Genomic DNA, 22,744 nt, shown 5'->3' on the forward strand with positions numbered 1-22,744 from the left:
CCCAGAGGAAACCCACGACCATCCGCAGGTTGGTAGCAGACATTCCCACGCAAGTCCAGAGAGGAAGACTTCCGGCTGGACTTGGACTCACAGCGACTGAATTGGTGAAAAAACAAATTAAGAATGAGATGAATGTTCTACAGTATGTATGTGGCAAGTAGGCGCATAGTGATGTCACTGCTTCTTTTTAGTTGTGGAGAATCTGGCTGCAATATGTTTTGCAAAGATTTTTGCAGTTTTCTAATGAAAAGCCACTTACTTTCATTTGAAACGGCCTCATCTCGGCGAAAGAACAACAACAACAGTTGTATGGCGATTACTTGACAGAAATCTACAAAAGGGGTTCAGCATTGTTGCAAGTTAACTTACATTAAATAACGCTTGAAATCATTTTTGTTAAATAACGAATGAGAATCATGGCATTTTGGGGGATGCCTTTCATCGCCAAATGTGAAAAAAAAAAAAATTATCAAGGGGAATAAGTCAAGGTAGAGTTACACCTGTAAATGAAGTTACCTCCCATGAAAAATTTAAACTTTTCCATTTAATTAACTATTTTTTTTTTGGATCCGAAATAAATTAAACGTTTCAGAATATGTGCCGTTACATAAATGTGTACGCCATCTGGTTTTCTCCTGTCAGACTGTGTTACTGCAATGTACTGATCATAATGTTGCATTTAAATAAAATGAATTTACAAATTAATTTCGTAACAAATTTTTCTGATAGAGGAAATTACATTTTACAGGAATCCTGCAAAAAGGTTGAAAAATAGGACTGATTTTTTTTTTCAAAAACAAAAACATGCTGACAAGCATTGGTCCATTATTTTGAGGGCAATTGTTCTAAATATAATGTTTGATAAACTCTAGATACAGCCGGAAGAGACCAAACTGATTCTAGCAGCTACACCAAGGCAGATAAAAAGAATTACGGAAGGAGACCAACAAGAGTCATGGCCGCTAAGGAAGATGGCTAAAGAAAAATAGTATTTACTACAAAATCTGATGAGTGGCTAAAGTGACTTGCTAAAAAAAAAATACTGACCCAGAGGAAGCCCTGCATAGTGATATATGACGTTAATTTTTTTAACGGAGCCAAGGCCGGGTAAAAAAATGTATTGCATTACAGAGGTGAACAGCAGTTATTTTCTGCAAAAGCAAGCGTACTATTCAAAATCCATGCATGCAAATTAAAGCATCTATAGTTCAGACTTGAAATATAGTCTGTAATTTGCACCATGGTATGGTTAAACTAACCTTGAAAATGACAAAAAAAAAAAACTCCTGGAAAATTCCTTGAATTTCATTTTCATATACCTGTACGAACTATGTCCTAACTACGGAACACATCTCTTGAATGCCATGACAAAATCACCAGTCCCACACTCTCACAGCATACTGTCATTGGGTGTTGACAAATACTTGGCCTATTCATTTTACATTCTAAACCATGTGATGAAGTTCCAATAGTGTCAGTATTTGAACACTTAGGCCTGATCCACTCATGTTCTGCTCATCTACCTCTTATGTCATCCTACACCTGGCACACATACCAAATACTGTTATTTTGAGCCTTTTGCATTACTGATATTCTTTTTGTCTATAGGTTACCACTCACTCACTCACTCATTCACTCATATATTCGTTCACTCACTCACTCACTTACTTATTCGTTCACTCACTCACTCACTCGTTCATTCAATCACTTCACTCACTCAATTGTTCACTTACTTATTCACTCACTTACTCACTCACTCACTCACTCACTCTTGCATGAATGGTCTGACTATTACATACAATATCCATTCACATCTGCATTTAAGAGTAATACCAACACGTAGCGAAACATCCCCAATTTGAATAACACCCCCATTGTCCTCCATGCGAAATAAGACTGACAGCTTTCACATTTAAATGAAATATTCTTCGCCAGGTATGCCAATAAAATAAATTAACAAATACATATTATTGCAAGTTCAAAATGGGTCTTCATCTATGGTCCTTCTAGAGTATTATGTCCTCTCTCTTGATGAGGCGAAAAGTTTTACTCAAATTTGGGCGGAGCGCACCTCACCGATTATTAAGCACAAAGTTCTCAGTCACACAAAGTGTGCAGAGTGACATGAAGTTGTACACTGTCAGGTTAGTTTTTCACGTTTTGATCTGTTTTAGGAGTTTGCAGTCTTTGCGGTATCTGATTGCTTTCTTGTTTTAAAATTCATCGTGGCAAGTGTTCATCCTATATATCTCTCAGAACAGTATCGCATGTTTCAAAATTCTAACCCGAAGGAAAAACATGCACCCGATGGGTTTTACGTCGTACTTAACAATGTTTCAAATATGAAATATACGACGAGTCATTAGGTATGTGTACATATATACTGTGTTTTTTTGTGACAGGTACCTGGCATATCCTATACCAAACTATATTCAACTTTCTGATTCACTATGGCAGTCAACAACTACTATAGCATGAAAACTTTTTATAAGCGCTGTATACCTATGCAGGGCAGCAGAAAGTGAAATCATGCATGCATTGGGGGCATACATAGTTAATTTTGGGCTTGAGTTTTTTTTCTACTTTGTAACAGTATGTAACTAGTCGAGTGGATGGCGAAAGCTGAACACAAAGCAATACGGGGGGTATATCCTCCTGTCTTTTCTTTTGTGACAGTCATACCTGTTGGAAGACACCGGTGTCTGAATTTATCTAATCCTATACCCATATGACTGTTGTAGCCATACTTGCTGGAAGACACCGGTGTCTGAATTTATCTAATCCTATACCCATATGACTGTTGTAGCCATACCTGCTGGAAGACATCGGTGTCTGAATTTATCTTATCCTATACCCATATGACTGTTGTAGTCATACCTGTTGGAAGACACCGGTGTCTGGATTTATCTTATCCTATACCCATGTGACTGCTGTAGTCATACCTTTTGGAAGACACCGGTGTCTGGATTTATCTTATCCTATACCCATGTGACTGTTGTAGTCATACCTTTTGGAAGACACCAGTGTCTGGATTTATCTTATCCTATACCCATATGCGTTTCAGATGTACTGGACATTGTTAAATAATTTCATTTTTCTTGAAATTAATATTTATAGAATATACGCTACATGTTAATACTACTTCATTTTTAAATGTTAGTATGAAATACATTCCCACATTCTGCGGTCTATATCCCTGAAATAAACTTACCTTACAACAAACCCATTTCAACAATCATGTAACAGTTCAGCAACTGTGCAATTAGTCCCGATATACTAAATTTCACTCGGCCTTGAAGGCAGCCGGTGTGTTCGTCGAACGATCATTGTTTTTTTGGCTTTGACGGGCAAGCCTGTATGATAATTACAGCATTTATATATATCTCCATACCATATCGTATCATATCATATCATATCACCTATGTTATTAAGGGAGACAATCAGAGTACTTTTAGATACAGGCTATCTCACGCTTGACTGGATGCAGTGGACCGCACCAGACCGCTCCCACGCTTGTACTGGCACTTGGAGCTAAGATAGTGAGGCATATATAACCTATATAACGCAGGACTAAGAGCCACCCAGTTGTGGCATGGAAAAATCGCCAGTGTTGTTCACCCATGTTATATGCCGTACACGGCAGCCGTTCTGAAAATCAGTATTGACCGCATTAAGTGTCATCTGTAATCCTATACATCTTTCTGTATGGACCGCGCCCTCGGCTGACGCGCACCACTGCCCTGGCAAGATTGAAGGTGTGGTCAGTGGTTGTCAGTGTGCAGGCCATGTGGTTAGGGGAGTAACGGGCAAGGGTGGGCAAAGTTGACCTTACAGTGTGTATCGGCACGAGTGGGCTTTATTACGGAGGTACGTATATGCATGCGCTGTAACCTGTTGATGGCGTGTAGAAATGTGTAGATCCATACAGACTCTTGTAACGAACAATGACTGACAGCTGTTTAAGGTACAGTCCATTGTAAAGGCCGTGCTCTAGGGGATACAGTGCATGTGTGACAGTCAGTGTATACTGTAGGCAGGGCCCGATGCGTGTACAAACATAGGCTTTATACACTACGGTGCACGAAGTGCGGTATCATAGAACACCCGCGATTTTAGGCTAATTATGGTACCTGTAAGGCCTATACGTGTGGTTATGGATAGGGTTTTTTTTTTTTAAATCTTCATGCGCAGTACATTGGGATGCCAGGCCTAAAGGGTATGCTGTATTACCGTTATATACATGTAGGTATTGTAACTGTTTCCACTAGCTGTTGTAGTATACATGTCAGCACTTATGTAAAGGGTACATTATGTTTATACAACCGTCACAATATGGCTGGTATAAGATGCAAAGACTGCGTTATCTAGGTTATGATTCGACCCCACCGAATGCTAGACATGCCTCTCAAAACCCGCCCCAGTTTGCTCTCTGTTGAGTACTATGCACGGATTTAAAAAGCAGGTTATTACAAGGGCTGCCTGACCTAATTCAAGTCGGTTTCTATGGCAACGCGTTATAGCGGCGCGGCGCGAATAACAAACTGCCGGAATACGCCTGAGACTGTTTCATTGCATGGCCTAATGCTTAGAGCGTGTTCCTCAAAGTCGGGAGACCACTGATCAAACTCTGGTCGCTCAGCACTGATAGGTTAGGACTAGGAAACAGGATTGATTGATCAGGTGTCAGTATAGTGTGACTGGATGGGATGTCATGTGTGGTGTCTCCCCGTTGTCATAAGACTGAAAAAGTACTAGGTAAAACCCAAAGCATACAATAGAATATATACGTAATATATATGTGAATGTCATAAGTTATGTTTTGTTTTGAATGAAAATATATATATTTCTGTACCTTTTTGATTGATGTTTGTTGCTCACTACAGAATACTTCATTGACCAATTAGCCATCAAGCTAATGACCTGTTCACATCTGAGGAAACCCATGTTCTCCATATTGAGAACGTAGTATAGGCCCTTATCACTGGCTGAATCGTAGAAAGCCCTGTATATATTCTTGTTGATCACTGTACTCCTGTACAAAATCAATTGCATACATTAACGTACAAAGAAATCTAAGTGCAGTATTAAGTATGCAACATTAACCTGATTTTCTTCAAGGATGGGAGCCAAGCGCGCCGGATATGCCCCCTGGTGTTGGTAACTCGGTATTTACTTTGTCAAGTAGCTTTCCTTTGTCTACCGGCAGGCCTATATTTCCCTTTTTAAGAGCGTAATAGTTTTCTTACTTCATGTTTTAACATGATCATACTGTGCACGGTGACGCAGGCCAGTCACAGTGTAAGTACATGTACACTATTGTTTCACAGGAAAGCCATGTTGAAGACACCTTACATGGCGTCCAACCAGTACATGGCCAATATACACGTATGCTAAACATATTTACAGCCTTAGACACGGCATGACTCGGGGTTGAAGCAAGGCCTTCTCAGTTACGAATTAAAAGGGCTGTTCTCGCTCGGTCGTCATTGTGGTGTCATGTAACAGTTTGTTAGAAATATGATATACGCATCCTTTGAAATATATCCCACCAGTATTGTAGTAAGGTTACAGATTTACAATATGTCGGTCTAAACCTTTGACAACAAAGCACGTCTCCCATATACTCAGTCTCACCACGTGCATAGTGTTATTTTTGTGACATGGAAAGTTTAATTCTTTATTTTATATATACACAATCAAGCTGGAAAAAAAGGATATTGTTTATTTTACTATGTAAATATTGGTGTATAGGCATACAACGGCTTGACTCGTCTGAACAGGTTGTCAGTGTATAGCATGTCTGTACACATATTTCTCTGAGCATTGCACTGTCATATCTAGTCTTGTTGCCCTATTTCTCAACGCCGATGTGCACAGTCTATTTCCGTTGGTTTGACCTGTTGACCTTTGAAAAGTTAGCGTCAAAAACATATAAAGCTGTGGAGAGTTTGTAATGGGTTTACACAATGCCATATATGGACTGAAGTTCAATACAATGCCAACGGGGCAACCTCAAATCACCCACACAGAGATTCGGGTCCTGCTATCCAGAGAAATTATTTACGTTGTGGAGATTTATTTAATCGACCTACTCAAGAATATTTCATTTCTATGACGGCGGCAAGGTGTACGGGCGTAGGCCTATAGGGATTAAGCCGTAATGTTCCGGCAGGAAGACTGATTAGGTCATATGTTCCAAGTGATCACCATTCTTCAGCCAATATTAATATTGTGACATTGCACCTTTTCCTGAAAATTATGTGTCGGGATTTTGTTGCTGTGCAGCAAACAGACGACCATGGCACAATGCTACATTCATCACGAAATTGAACATTTATTGGTTAGAAAGATTTCAAAACTTCCTGATTGTAAAATATTGCGGCGAATTCAAATATTTCATTTATGGCAACAAACTTAGATTGAAAGTTTAAATTTGTCTGTTTATATCTACATGAAGACTGAACGTACATGTTGTTAGCGCATCTCTTTAAATACTATGAATCCTGTATGGCAATAGAAGTAATTCTTTGACAGAAATGTACTTAATGTTCCAGATTTGTCTAATGGGATAACTGTGTATGGATAGACAGTTCCTGTGTTCAACTTCACGTCAGTTGTTCACCCTCCATCGAATTACAGGTTTAAAAAATGACTGGCGTAAAAGAGTCTTTGCCGCTGCCTGAACAGCTTTCCAAAGTTCTTGTATTTCGTTTTCATGTGTGGAACCCTGACAAAGGAAAATTTGTTTAAATGTCTGTCTTTATCTTTATCCCTAGATATCCCTTACTTGATCAGATATAAATCTACAGACTGGATACCGACGCAACTAAAGATTCGGTACCTGGATGATGTGTGTACATGTCTAACCTCTAGGAATCAGGATCACTCCAGTTGCTGATGATCAGAGATGTGAATTGTTTAGAACTTGGGACTTCGTAACTACGAATAGACAGCCATGTTCAGTCAGATAGTTTATACCCTGTTTGGCGCCGTGGGGGCAGGTGCCCTCGTGGTAAAGTTTTGCTTTCCCTGGGTGCTCTATGACATATCCTACCTGAGAACAATGAACAAAGCCATCAGCAAAATCACCAAACGGGCTAAGAAAAAGGAGATGTTAATCGACATATTCGAAGAAGTAACGAAGGCGAACCGAAACAAGACGTTCTTCGTGTTTGAAGAGGAGACGTTTTCTTACGAGGAGGTGGAGGAGAAATCTACCCGCGTGGCTAGAGGCGCCATGGCTCTGGGGGTGAGGTGTGGGGACGTCGTAGCCATGATGATTGCTAATGAACCCCGCTTCATCTGGACGTATCTCGGTAAGCACCAGTGGGGAACGCTCCTAGACAAAGGAAATCGGTTCCAAGCCGTAAAAAAGCACGCTATTATTGCGTGGTGTTGCGCTGCAGTGCTTTTGAAGTGCCTCTTTGCTTTAATAACAACACAACTGTGCAGAAACAGTGACGTGTTAAAGAATGGAACAGGTTAGGGATGCACAGCTTAGACCAACTTGTTTTAATAAATCTTTAATATTTCTGCTTGAAAAGGACATTTGGACATTTTCCGATTGTAGAATAGTAACTTCAAATGAACATGTTACTTCTGTATGTTAGGATAAGCAAGTTGTACCTCCATTCCATTTGATGTTTTGCATTGCGATCACTTTATTAACTTATGTTCTAGAAATTTTCTCGGTGTTCACGTGGAATATGGTTGCGTGTATACATTAGTCTGAGATTTAGAAATGAATTCAGTTATTTCAAAGGCCGCAGAAGGAACGAAACAACATTTGGATTCGAGTCTGCCACCTCATTGACCACGTGTCCATAGAGAATAACGTTTCAGACAAAAGAACAAGCGAGATACCTTTTTTCTTTGATGACGGATGAATATTTTAGTGTCAATATGTATTTGTTTTTTCCAGGATTTCTAAAGTTAGGAGTGCGCATGACGATGATCAACACGAGCCTCAAGGGGAAGCAACTCCTTTTTCAACTTCAGACGGGACAGCCTAAACTCCTGATCGTAGGCGAAGGTAAATTTTATGATTACCTACTTTCTCATGGGTTTTGAAAATATGCAGTTGAGCTGGTAAGTTTATTTCTGACAATTTTTCATTACATTTGTATTTTTTTTCAACAAACATGTTTCGAAGAGGAGATGTAGTTGTATATTTTGGATACGCGTTTGAAGTTTGTGACCAGTGCGTTTAGACCGTGGTTGCCCTAAGCATGTGTAGAGTTTTATATACACCTGTTCATTTCTTTGTATTCAAACAACAGTATTCACAACCAGTGTGTTTTAGGAAGCCAATAAAACGTTTAAAGTAGTGTAACAATTTCGTGCGATACGCTATCTTTTTGAATAAATCGACTAGTCCTATGCGGGATCGTCCGACTGGAAGTTTCAATTATGGACATGCCGGTGTTTCCCTTTAAGGGGATTGGTCTGCGAAGAAAACAAAATGTTAGATCTTGTGTGGAAAGATTCTGTTGAATCATTAAACATCAGGCGGTACAGCAATTCAGACATCGACATGAGGAAAAAATCAGTCACCTAGCAGATTTTGTGGGTTCTGTAAAGGCAATATCGTCAGGAATACAGGACAATGGCATTTATACATCTGTTCTGTTGTATACCATAGCATTCGTCATTTTTGCCTGCCCCCGGGATCACGAAGCCATCTTTGACTTAAGTCAAAATTTCTTTAAAATTGTTCTTTCTTATATCACAAAGTCAAAGTTTTGCTTGACAAGATAAATTCTGGGTAAGTTATTGGACAACAAATTTCAGCTAAAACAATGGGAAGGAACATACCAAATTTAATGACTGAACCTTTGACTTAAGTCTAAGATGGCAGCGTGATTCCGGGGCAAGAGGTCAAGAATTCAGACACTGACATCGCCACAGAATCAGTCACCTCAGTGATCTATACCAAACATACAGTCAGTAATGAAGTACTTTATTTTCATGACCCTTTTTTCCTCACAGATTTCGTGGACGCTGTAAAGGCTGTGTCGTCTGAAATAAAGGACACTGATGTGTACACATACGGAGACAACTGTCCGTCCACTCCCTTCCAGTCTTTTGATGATGTGTTGGCGTCAACGTCAGCGACGACTGTTGACCACAGTGTCCGTACCTCTGTGAATGTTTCTGACGTCGCCTGCTATATATTTACATCAGGAACTACAGGTTTGTAAGCCTCCCTGTTAAGGCTTAATTAAGTTTAAAGAGCTGTACAGTACGCGTTCAGGTTCACCAAACGTTGGTCAATGCACAAAAGTTTCAAGGTATATATGACTTCAGGTTAGGCGGAAAAGCAGTCACGATTCCGCATAACTAACGTATTTGTAACGATTCAAACATGAACATGCGTGCAGCAGCCTTCAAAAACAAACGAAATTGTAGTTATGCTTTGTAGGTATAATTTCGGCTATAGGCCTAAATTCTGTTGCAGTATTTTTATAACAAAACGACGAAACGGGGTCAACGTCATTAATATGTGTAAAGTCGCTCAATATTGCCTTTCGTCAGTGGCAGGTAACACCAAATGCTCAGCAAGTCGATTGGCTAAAGTCCATGTATTGTTGCAAAGGAAATGCTGTTAGAGTACTTTTTCTATTTTATACTTGTAAGCTTGTTTAAGAAAGCATGACTCCATTGCTGGGGGTGACTTATGATAATTATTAGAAAGCAAATGTTCAGTCATATATTATTTGACATCATTCCAGGACTTCCAAAAGCCGCCTTATGTACTCAGTACAAACTGCTTGCCGCCTGTCATATTCTTTCTGCCAGCGGTATGACGTCAGAGGACACTCTCTACCTCACATTACCGCTATATCATTCCTCAGCTTTAGCTCTTGGGCTCGGGGCTGTCATTCAATCAGGTAGGCTTTCGACAACGACAATACGAGTTAAATTCTAGATTATATCTCGTTGTGGAATGATATGTGTATTTGTGACGATTGATGAATTGTGCAGCCCATGACGACTTTAAGACAGTCGAAGGACTCATGGTTTTTGCCCACCAACCGCTCCTAAAGTACTGCACCGATTCCGTGAATATTTATGTGAATCTTGCAAAAGTGAACAGCTCTTGAGCATGCCGTTACAGGGCAATCGGTAAATCATAATGGGATCCATTTCTACTTTTCTTAATCAAATCCACGGCTCTCCTTGGCTGGTCTTTGTCTTTGGTCTGTTATTTCCTTAGATCAGTGACACTGCAGCTTCAAATCCAAATCCGTCAGCGTTGAAAGTCGAGAGGTTCGGTTGGTTTCTCCTGGCTCTGTCCGGATTCCTCTGACCGATTTTTGTACTTTATATACTTTCTTAAAATTGGTCTTGCGGTTATTGAAACGTCCATTTTGGCGGACCTCTGGTATGCGAATGTCTGTTTCGACGCACAGGGTTTTCTAACCAAGGTGTCTTCTTTAACTCGGGGTAAAATGCCAGTCAAATAAATAAATAAACAGATATAGCTACAGCATGCATAATAATATAATTCACAGGTGCTAAAATGGTGCTGAAGAAGAGGTTCTCGGCGTCTGCCTTCTGGGAGGACTGCCGGACCCATGATGTCACTGTGATTCTCTATATCGGCGAGCTGTGCCGGTACTTGGTATCAGCACCAAGGGTGAGCTTTTATATTATTATAGTTGTAGACAATCCCATCATATCTTGCATGTGTCAAGTTTGAAAAAAAATATCTGAATGTCGAAAAACTTTCTTTGTCTTTTGGTTCCGAACCAATGTCTCCAATGTTTAAACTAAAACTCACATTCAAATTTTGCAGTTTTACAAATAGCCAGCAGGCTTGATAACAGGCGAGATAAGTACACATAATGGAAAATTAAAATAGATGTTCAACTTTATATAGTGAAACCGACAAAAGATGAGCGATGACATTTTATTAAAGGTAATTGACAGTAAATCGTAAAGTACAATGTTATTCTCTGTTTATCTTGCAGAAAACCTCGGATAGATTGCATAAGGTTCGCCTTGCCTTCGGAAACGGGCTTCGGATGGATATTTGGAAGGAATTTAAGGAAAGATTCTGTATTCCAACCATTGCTGAGTTCTACGGTGCGACAGAAGGGTCGTCGTCTATGCTGAACGTGGCTAACAAGATTGGAGCTGTAGGGAGGCTCTCACCTGTGCTAGTGAGTAGACAATTTGGTTATTCTCTTGGACATGGTACACGTCGCGGATCATCTGCAGTTAGTTGAACAGTAATGTTTTTTCTTTGACGTCAGTAAGGTAAAAATAGATTTTGCGGCGAACATACATTACTCTTCTGGTGTTGAAAAACAGCAAGGCTGTTAAAGGTTTGAAATATTCTTTTTATTTATTTGATTGGTGTTTTACGCCATAGTTGTATATTCTTGAATATTGCACAAGACGTCAATCAACTAAAATGAACATAAATATTGCCTTGGTAATTTCATAAGCATTAATTTATTTACAGCTCATGCTGGTTTCCTCTCCGGTCGAGCAGAGCCAAGTTTCCTCCCAAAATAATGCAGGCCACAGTCATTTTAACTGAAATGTTTTTGTGTACGGCATAAAACACGAATCAAATAAAATAAACAAACATTTTCCTTGGTAATTTCAGAAGTATCAATTTATTTACAGCAAAAATTAATACCTCAGCGGTTAGTGGAGTATGTCACAGAAGATGCCACACCACTCAGAGATTCCTGTGGACGATGCATTCAAATCAAACCGGGTAAGGTGAAAGACATTTATATTTACTATTGGGTGCCCTCAGCTATTTCATTCTCGCCGCCTTGCTGAAAAGACACGGACTTTAGGTCAGTTAATGGCTGATCTGATATAGGGCCCAAGTTTCAGTTGGATTTCATTGTTTTTTTCTTATATCGGATTTTGCAAGGATTTTGCTTCATCCTGTGTCACTGAGACGTTTCACTCTGCAAGGTGTCGTGGTTGTTTTATCCTGTGTCACTGAGATGCTTCACCCTGCAAGATGACGTACTTGTTTCATCCTGTGTCACTGAGATGCTTCACCCTGCAAGGTGTCGTAGTTGTTTTATCCTGTGTCACTGAGATGCTTCACCCTGCAAGATGACGTACTTGTTTCATCCTGTGTCACTGAGATGCTTCACCCTGCAATGAGACTTCGTTGTTTTATCCTGCGTAACTGCATTGGTTTTTTCACCCTTCAATGTGACTAAGATCTTTCACTTGGTGTGACAAGATTGTTTCACCCTTTGTGACTGAGTTGTCATCATGTGTGACAAAGGTGGTGTGACTGAATTATTTTTAGCGTTTTCGTCTGATTTGACACTGTTTTACCTACTTATACTTTTCGCAATTGGACCAACTTATTTTTTGCGAGTGATTTTTTTCCCCCAACATTAAGATTACCTGGTTTCTTTGGGCTGTAGGTGCAACAGGCCTGTTGCTGTCGCCAGTGTCTAAAAAGTTTCCTTACGAGGGGTACTTAGGACCCAAAGCTGTGTCTGACAGGAAACTTGTTCGAGATGTCATCGTGCCGGGAGACGTGTACTTTAACACTGGAGATGTTTTTTTACCTGGACAATGACTATTTCGTCTACTTTAGAGACCGCCTTGGAGACACGTTTAGGTAAGCCTTGTGTTCATTTTACACGGCTCTTTTCCCCCAATGTATACATATATATTCATGTACCAGTCCTTCAACAATTTTACTGATATTGTATTTTTGTCCAGGTGGAAAGGTGAAAATGTGTCCACAACAGAAGTGGCCAACGTCTTGACGGAAACTAGACTTATCATGGATGCTAACGTATACGGCGTCAAGATTCCAGGTATTTGCTTTTGTGTGGAAAGCGAGAAAACATTCGACAAAACTAAACTGTTTCAGGGCAATTTATAAGCACATAATAAATTAGAATTCTTGTAGGTGACATCATCAGCATTCAGTGGCGCGTCGGCTATACTGGAACAATATTAATATGGGTTGTGTTAACATTAGGCCTACTTCTGTAAAGTTGTATATAGCATGACAGATCTGTAGGGATAAGGACGCGGTACACATATCTTTGATGCAGACCTACTCACTGTTTCTCTTGTTACCATTATGACTATTCAGTGGTATAGGCTAAGTTCTTGGGGCCGATTCCACAAACACGTTTTTGACTTAAGTCCAAATTTAAATTGTCGTTACGATGCTTAGTTTTTGTATGAGAAGTTGAAATTTGGACACGTTTGTCTCATGGTAACCTTGATGAGGAGTAATAACCTTTCAGATTGTATTTAGAATTTCGACTTTAGCCGGAGGTGGCTTTGTGGAATCAGCCCTGTTCACCTGTATTTCGTTGCCTTTTGACCACAAATGACACTAGGCCAAGAGCAGTGTGTAAATTAAAAATGATAAATGGTTATAATTATCTAAATGTGTGGTTGTTGAAATTCAGTTTGATAAGTAGCTCTACGTCGGCTTCCATTTTGCACGGATATTAGTAGTTACTTATATATTACCTAAATTGATAATAAAATGTACATGTTGATCTACATGAACTAAAACTAAATAGTTACATTGTCGTCCTATAAATATCGTTGGCAGGCCAAGAGGGCAGAGCGGGTATGGCGGCAATTTTAGCCAATGATGGACGACCTTTGACGGAAGGACAACGCCGCGCCATCTATCGGCTCAGCGAAGATTTACTAGCGTCATATGCAAGGCCACGTTTTTTACGTGTGGTCAAACATGGCCAGTTGACTGTTACGTTTAAGCAGAAGAAACAGGAACTGGTTAAGGAAGGCTTTGACATTTATGTCGTGAAGGACCCGCTGTACTTTTTGGATCAGGAAAACAAGGATTATGTCCCCTTAACTGAAGACTTATACTTGCGCGTGATCAACGGTGGCGTGAGAGTGTGACCTCACTTCCTGTTTCATCACTATGGTAACACTTGTCATTCCGATCTCTTGTAGTGGGCAGCATTTGTGCTATCTTATTCTTGAAATTCGAGACTGATATTTACGATCATCTTGCCGTGATTATTTCAACTGAAGCTTTTTAGATAAATTTTTGTGTAAGCAATATTGTGTTAATGTTTTAACTTGTGTAATTGAGTTATTCTTTTCTCAGTCTATGTCTGTTGTTAAATACGCGAAGCGTTGAAGATTTTTATTTTTGTTTCAAATATTCATTCACGTCCATTGAAAGCCATTTTTTATGCATTTATTCCACGAGGTTAATGAAGAACAAATAATGGTGAAATTGCATCATAGTTTTCTGTGAATGACCAACTACAGGGATAAGAATAATGAATACTGTCCATTTTTCTTTGAGAAATTACAAGAAAGAGTTTTTGGTCGAGGTAATGCGTGAGAATGTCCATGGCATGAAAATGCCGCGACACTCAAACACACTATGTAACGAGGCAAACATTGTATCCACCTGTATTTCTGTAGCACCTGTATTTCTGTAGCACCTGTATAGGTTATACCTTTATTTGATGAACTCAGCTTTTCATCGAAAAATGAAAGTTGTATTTGTTTTCCTTTAAAAGAAAAAAAAACAAACACCAGGAAAGTGACCACCACAGTTTGAATTTGAAAAAATAGTACATTCTGAGAGATATGTCAAGAAATATTCTGTCAGGCACCATCTAACAAATATTCAGGGATGAAAAATCGGGGAATTTTTCTCATGTGCTTCTCAATAATTTACAAGGAGTAAATAGAATATCAAATTGGTTATTCAGGCTCGTTTTCATGGAGGACTTTGAATAAATCAAAATTGATATCACTAAACATTTTAGACTATTATATGATGTCATAAAATTGGTTGTTCTTAGATATTACAATTTTCCACGGCCTCAAACTTTCATCAGACGATTGAGATGAGCTATTAAATTAATAGCTCTCTACAAATAACTGGTTAAGTGGTTAACAGCTCTCTACAAAAACTGGTTAACTGGTTAATAGCTCTCTACAAATAACTGGTTAATTTCTTCGCTTAGATCTTAGATTACTCGATGTTTAAAGATGGTGTTTAAGCATAAAACATGTTAAAATTCTATAGTTAACTTTCTGTTCTCCCAAAATAAACACTTCCACGAAAAATAATAGAAATTATCAACATTCTCCGCTAGATTGTCCTTCCTCACACGAAATGCTTTATGCAGTAATAAAACTGGTCTACATTTTTGCAAAACTTTTCATTAACTGCAGTTTGAATGCTTTCTGAAATAAAAATTTATGCTGGTCAACATTTTCCTCTAAATGATCCGTCCCCATTTGCATTTTCAATTCCTTCAGAAATCTTAATACAACTTGTCAATGTTTTCATCCAGATTTTCCCTCCTCACATGCCTATTTGAATGCGTTCGGAAGTACATGTAATTAAAAATAATTGTCGACTCACAGTCCGAATACAATTGAAACTGACGAATTCTACAGTTCATTGCCAAGAGGATATATATCCTTAACTACGTTGTAAAACACGTTTCCTAGTCTGTTTTGATTTGTTGTTTTAAATGTTTGTGTGAAGTGACTATATAGTTACGTAATATAGACCATATATTTGTATCCACCACATATATGTGGGAAAAGGTAGTGCACCTTTGGTTCACGTTGTATCGCGTTGTATCACCCAGCCCACACCCATGTCTCATCTTCCTCTTGCCATGTCTTACTGCACGATCGCAAAACAGAACTGTGTTTATTTTCAGCTTTGAATCTCAGTTGTATAGAGAGAAAATTGGTCTTCATTTTACTCCATTGTCAAAACAGTTTTACTGGGGCAGCGTAATGACCCAGGAGCCTCTCACCGATGCGGTCGCTGTGAGTTCAAATCGCCGTCGTATAAGTGAAATATCCTTGAGTATGGTGTAAAACACCAAGGTCCCTTTCCTATTATTGATTTCTCTGTTTGGTTGCATGGGTCGTGGTTTATTGTGCTTCCGGTCTGCTCATTGCAAGCTACAAATTTGAACAAAATGGAGGATCAATGAAGCATGATGCATGCTAACGGACAAACAAAGGAGACAGTAATATGCAAAACTTCCATATGCCACACTCTTAGAAGTGGTGTAAGTTGTTAAGATTTCACTTCTCAGTGATGATATTATTTTCTGTAAATAATTTTCATTTAAATAGCTTTCACAAAGTTATCATCTAAGCTTTTGCCAATCGATGGCGGCATGGATTACGTAGAATTGTCAGTTCGAATGTTTGGGCCACCTTGTATACAACGTACAGAGGAAGTCTAATAATTTAATATAATTACAAACCCTGTAGAAAATTCTTTGGGCCTTCTGGTCCGGACCCCTATGTGTGCCCTGACAACTAAGGTCTCGGGTTGAACTGTGGTTCGGATATACAGCCTTATATATAGTATCTCACTGTTGGCGGAGGTTTGGTGACAAGAAACGGTTGACGACGCTTGTGTGGCCTTTGACGCAGTCTGTATAACGTTCGTTGAAAACGACTTAAAGAGGCTGCACACCGCATGCGGGAAAATTTGACAATAACTTGCCAAACGTTGGTGGTATCCTTGGCACTTTGGTTTCCTCCGCCCATAAACAGACTACAATGGTATAAGTGAAAAATTCTTGAGTATGGCGTTAAACAAGAATCAAATAAATAAATACAGCCTCACTTCGTGTTGCTCATTCCTGATGATATCTATTTGTATAAGTCCAGTATTGTTGCCAGAAGGCTCATTTATACATATACTGCATGCTCAACGCGGGGCTCTTCGGGGAAAAGGGTAAATGCAATTGCTCAATCCCTAGCTCGATATACTGGCCTTTAATACTGTAATCAATGAAAATAATATATAATTTTGTGAATAAAGCATCATTTATACCCCAAATACCAACAGTTTTTGTTTTGTGTTCATTTGATACGAATGGCTATTTTTTGAAACTCTGCCTAAAAATAAGGTGACGTGGTAAGTGAGTGATTTGCCCCCATGTAGCCGATGCATCAAATCAGCTCCAGTTTTTTCGTTTTCTTCATGTCTACAATTTAAAATCATATAACACACGAATCTCCATGTGTTTGTAATAAAGTATCAGTTTTATTAATGTTAGTTGAAACTTTCAACTGAAACTGACCGAATATTCATTGGGATCAGTTTGATGCATGCAGTTTTGAATCCCTTCATCTCTTGACTTATGGATGACGGAATTTGCCCCCTAGTACATGATTGGCACAGGACGTAATATATGTGCTTCTAACCTTTCTACACAAGACCCATTTGGGGCACAGCTTTCTCCATGGCTAAAACAATTTAAATGTCATAATGCGATCCCCACTGTCAATTTGGGAGCGTCATTATTGCACAGACAAGGAAAATGTTTTTATTAATTAATTTGGGCTAATCTAAACTGTAGCAACAAAAATTCGATTGAATTTGCGATGATCGATTTTTTTACACCAAAAATCTCCGGTATAGCCATTTTACTTCACACATATTTAAAAAATAAATGAATACTTTGTAACACCGTTCTTGAAGAATTCCATGCATAATATATGTGATGTTTCTTCCATCTACAAATACAGGGAAGTCAGTAGTGCGGAGATCGTGACGCTCTGTGACAACGCATACCAGTAGGGTAGAGAACAGCACTTTTGATAGTTACGTGCCGGACGATAGTTTAGGATCTTTAAATCAATAGATTGATAAAATCGTCGATATCTGTATCTTTTCTGTCAAAATGTTTAATTAATGAATTAGTCGTTCAGTTAATGAGTCGTTTAATGAACGCATTCTGAGTGAACCTCTCCCACTGGAAATATTCCGCGAAACACCTGCGCATGGCAGGCAGAATCCGATAGCACAATCTTTTAATCTCAGATAATTCTGTTTAATAAGTCAATTAGCGTGTTTACACTATAGTAATTGACATCCCAGTATATATAGGTGTTTAACGTTTGCCATATTAGCACCTTTTAACACCTTTACTCGTGCGATCAACAGCGTGGATCGCGACTTGCCGTTGTTTTTAGATTGTGATGTAGGGAGGGGTGGGGGTGGAGGCCAAAGGGCCAGTTCTTTATACTAATTTCCACAGGTATTTACATACCTGAAGAGATTAACACGTTATCAAAGAGAACAGCGTTTGGGGGGTTCATAATCTGTTGAATCTCTGTAAAATATTTTACTTGCAGATGGCGTACTTGCTCTTTGATACACAGATTAAGCAGGTGTGAATTAAGGCCTTAATCGTCGCACCTGTGTTTGTCTTCCTTGATTTGAAGTGCGGGATTTTGCTGCAAGAACAATCGTGGGAACGTTTAAAGCATACTCTGACTGATTGCACAGAAAAGGTGTTGTATCACCCCAAGCTCATCCTCTTCCCTAAACTCGATCGGTATTACTGTATACATGTGTAAGATGTTTCTAGGTACCAAAGACAATTTTTACAAATGAATAAATGACCATGGCTTAACGCCAAAGACGACTTTTAAAAATGAATGAATTATTATGGCTTAACGCCAGTGACGAAAAACGTCGCTTAAATTAAGTGACTTGAAACGTTGACGTTCGAAATAGCTTTGTCTATTCTTCAAGCATTGCTTTAACATCTTAGCTTAGATTTGTTTCCCATGAAACTAGGCGTCAAAACACACATTCGTATATAGCAGCCGTCAACCAAAACGGACGTTACAGGTCAATAATCACAACTCCTATTCCACCAAAGAATCATGAAAGTATATAAATAAGTACCATATTAAGGCGGATTCACACAAAGATGTTGGAAAGAGGCAAAGTGTGCTTCTAGGTGAATGATTGAGATCAGCATTTAAATGATATACATAAACAATAACCATAACACTGGAAATATCGGATTAACAAATCTTCTATCGAGAAGCTGCTCTTGTATCTAGGTGTCGTATTCCGTTATACTGTCTCCCATATCAGACATGTAATCTGATGACTATCTCGTGAAATAATTGCAAAATGCAGTATATTTGGCCCTACACGAGAAAGTTGCTTCAGTTATATTGCTATCACAGCAATTCTTCAATTTATTTAACACAGTAACCTAGTTACATAGTGCCTATACATTTACTAGCTTTTGCACCTTCGTAAAGTTTGTTCAAAATAAGGACAGACGCTCAGGCTCAAAGAAAAGTACGACATTTTGGCAAAAGTACAGCTACATCTAAATAAAAATCATCAGAGCTGAGGCAGCTAAAGCAGCTAAGGCTGGATTCGAACGCGTGACAACTATGAGTGGCACTTGATGATGTCCACCGCACTCCGTCACACATTCAAGACAAACACGCAAGAAGTGTAAAACCCTTACCGTGGGTTTGTCTAAATTTATATTGAACAAAAAGAGTTACAACAATACCAAATGCTTGCTTTTGAATTTCATAAAAGCCTTACTAGATAAAAAAGAATTAGTAACAAAATACAAATCACCAGTTTGTAATGTTGTGACTATATAAACAAACGTTTCAGATAGAGTCCTTACAGGTTTTTCACAATAAGCCTGTATTATGAAACACGCAAGTCTTCTTTTCAAATTGTTTGATCAGGTTTCTAATGGCGCAGGTATTGCGCTGCATATGTTGGATGGACATGCGCACTATCTTCGCACAGAAGTATTATGCTCGGTTGTTAAATGACGTACCCAAGCCCGTTAATTGGCCGTTAATTAATGCTTCTTAAGCAAAGCGCCCTACGCTTTCGCCTGATAACGTATCTGACACGTTGCTTTAGTTTGCTGTATATATCTGAACATACAAACCTATGATTGGCACCTGTTGTTTCTGTGGATCTAAGTCGTTGTGTACCAGAGTATACTAACGGTTATCAAAAGGTATTCAATAGCGGAAATGATTGACACGTTGACACATCTGCGTGACATCAATAAAACAACCGTTAGACTCTGCAGGTGTGACTGTTCAAGCATTTCGGCTAAAGCGTAGGCGGGAACTGTAGGTAGAAAAGGTGGGCAACATGTTAAACGTGCGTAAGCCTGTTTTTAAAAATCGCACAGATATATAAAAGCAGAATAATACATTCAAATATAAAACATAATTCAGTTTCATGATTATTATTAAAATCTAAACAATGGTGGCTTAAAAGTCATATTTAGAATATGTAGTAGGCGTAATGGCGACTGGACCATGCAGCGTTCTGGCATATCCACCCCGTTTCATGCGTTATATCAGCAGATAATGCGATATGGAAATACGTTTTGCTTCTCACCAAAATCACATTTCGAAAACAACAGCGTATGTCCCCAAACTTGAGGGGTCAGTGTACACAAACATGACTAAAATGATCAGACTGTATAGATTCTTTAAATTATAACACTATGGAATAAATTACCTGTATCACTTTCTTATCTAACCGAACCCATTCTCACACCTCAAGAACCAAGAAATATAACACAAGACAGCATTGGTAGTCTAATATGAAAACATGGAAATTTAACATGTAAAAAATATCAATCTAATATTGGAAATCTAAGACTTTACATATTGTTTGAAAACTTATTCTCTGTAATGGGACAACAGATCTCTAACTTTTTGAAAGATGATTTTATATCATATTTTTATATCATATAGCAGAAGAAACTATACATCCCAGAACGTCCTAGGTTCTCCAGTATGCAAATGTCAAATGTAACAATAAAAGTATTTGTTTTTGAAGCGCCCGATGAATGTTTTTCTGTATATTGATTAACTTTCTTGGAGCTGCTTAACACTACATTCATCAATCAATTATTAAATAACTGTTAAAATCGTTTTTCTCACCACAACCAACACGTGAGTCAGAAAAACGCGCCATGTGGTCAATTTGACAGGCTGAGGATAAGTCAAGTGAAACCCAAATAGGAAAGAGGCTCTATCCAATTGCTGATAATTAGAAAGTCAACAGGACGGCCTCCCTTAATCGCTGTCGTCCTCGAGAGCTGGTCGAGGGCTCTAAAGGGGATTAACTCTGAGCTAAACAGCCGGTAAATCCGAAACCAGTTAGAAACCTGCTCGGCTACGTCAGGTTACCGTCCCCTAGTCGATACGAGCTCTATCTGCCATCTGGCGATCCCATTGAAATCGATTATCAATGTAAACCATAGCAGAAATTCGACACGAGAAATTTAAAACAAACGGTGTTCGCTGAATGGCTTAGCCAGAAACATTATCTTCTGTTTATCATTCCAAAGGGGGTACCAGCAGATTTTCCAGATTTTTTTGTTGAGCGACGCAAAACATGTTGCGTGCCGTGCTTTCATCTGCGACGTATTTGCTCTACCCACTGTGACGTCGCGCTCTTGACGCTGCAGCGGAATGTCCACCGTCACTGAAATGACGTAATACGTCCCACTTCCCACTTCTGCCAGTAACCCATTGCTTCATGGATTTGTCGTCGTCAGAGCACCAGTTGTATATAAATCCGTAAAGGTGGCCATCTCAGAAGTTTATGAATACGATTCCAGACGTTGCATCCATAATAGTTAATCATGTTTTCACTGCCAACAAGAATCTCTATAAATCGCTCAGAATGTCAGTTTATCTGTCAGACCATTCTGCACACGTATCTTCTAACCTGAGCCACGCATTCATTTAACAAGAGGCCTGTATAACGTGCCAGACGACAGAAGGGTTTAGGTCAATTTCGTAGTATTGGGACATGCTTTTCAATTGATGACAGGACGTTCAAAACAGACAGATAATAGAAATGCAATACATTTTCGGCACAGCCAAGTATGGACACCATTTCGCGTGCATCCCCTTTATCAAAAAATAAAAACATTACCGTTCATAAAAGAAACGATGGCACTATACAAAAGAATAACAAAATGATATTTCAAAACCGAACTGAAATGCACCCCTTCTCTTGGTATGGGGAGGTGGGAGGGGGGGGGGGGGGTAGATTACTCATTATGATATGTATTATAAGATATTTATATTAGCGCTATTTATATATATCGCTTGAAAATTTTCTCACTTACTTAATTCCCATAAAGGCATTCGCATTTATAATTAATTTTGTTGTTTCTGTAAATATTTGCTATTTTTGGTTATGATCTTAATGGCTACTGAATGATCATTTATCAATCAGTAGTTTATCTTCAATTCCTGGATGATGGACCTCTGCGGTCTAACTGGACTGACATTGAGTTTCTGGGCAAGTACTACACATACTGTGGCAAAATGTTTTTTGTGTTCCAGCAGTACACTAATTGTGTAATTTATACAACACATCCACAATGAGGTGTGTCAGTGACATTGATACATGTGCCATTTGTGATGTGCAAATTGGTAGACAGTCGTTTTAGAGAGCGGCCATACGTGAATTTGTATTTCATACGGTGTTATAGTTAGTCAATGACTATCATAGTGTTTCTTTTATATCAGTGATCAGTGTTTTTTTTATTATGAATAGAGCAAGCCGCTAAACCTTCCGAGAGTGAATAAATCCTAGATACAATAACTTTTTGCGACATTTCTCATTTTTCATTTAAACTGTTGTTAACCGTACGAAACTTATGATTTAACACGCGCAAAAAACCAAATCAAAGAATAAACCATCCATCTTACAGCTTTGGAATCAGCAGTCCCATTTGCCTCCCTCTGAGGAATCTGAATGAGGGCACTTTGAAGTGGGTGATGGTACATTTTCCTTGTTGCTGGACATAGATAAAAATTTAGATTTTAAAGCCTGCATCGGCTGGGTATATTTCAGTTTTCATACTATAAAAAACGATGAAGATATATGAACCGTTTATTCTCATTTTTTTTTTCTTTTTCCATTTTTGCC

At 38.8% G+C, this 22,744-nt stretch overlaps 1 protein-coding gene across 1 annotated transcript; it reads left to right on the top strand.

The window, feature by feature from the left end:
- The first annotated feature begins 3,558 nt into the window (after nucleotides 1-3,558).
- Nucleotides 3,559-15,805, top strand: LOC135472814 (long-chain fatty acid transport protein 2-like). The gene is given in 12 exon segments (XM_064752497.1): nucleotides 3,559-3,867; nucleotides 6,777-7,316; nucleotides 7,922-8,032; nucleotides 8,989-9,192; nucleotides 9,732-9,890; nucleotides 10,515-10,639; nucleotides 10,974-11,165; nucleotides 11,638-11,731; nucleotides 12,411-12,550; nucleotides 12,552-12,610; nucleotides 12,715-12,812; nucleotides 13,571-15,805. Coding segments are annotated over 11 exon segments (1,860 nt in total). The 5' UTR covers nucleotides 3,559-3,867; nucleotides 6,777-6,955; the 3' UTR covers nucleotides 13,888-15,805.
- The last annotated feature ends 6,939 nt before the right edge of the window (nucleotides 15,806-22,744 follow it).

Source organism: Liolophura sinensis, chromosome 8 (genome assembly GCF_032854445.1).
Source record: "Liolophura sinensis isolate JHLJ2023 chromosome 8, CUHK_Ljap_v2, whole genome shotgun sequence".
Taxonomy (NCBI): Eukaryota; Metazoa; Mollusca; class Polyplacophora; order Chitonida; family Chitonidae; genus Liolophura; species Liolophura sinensis.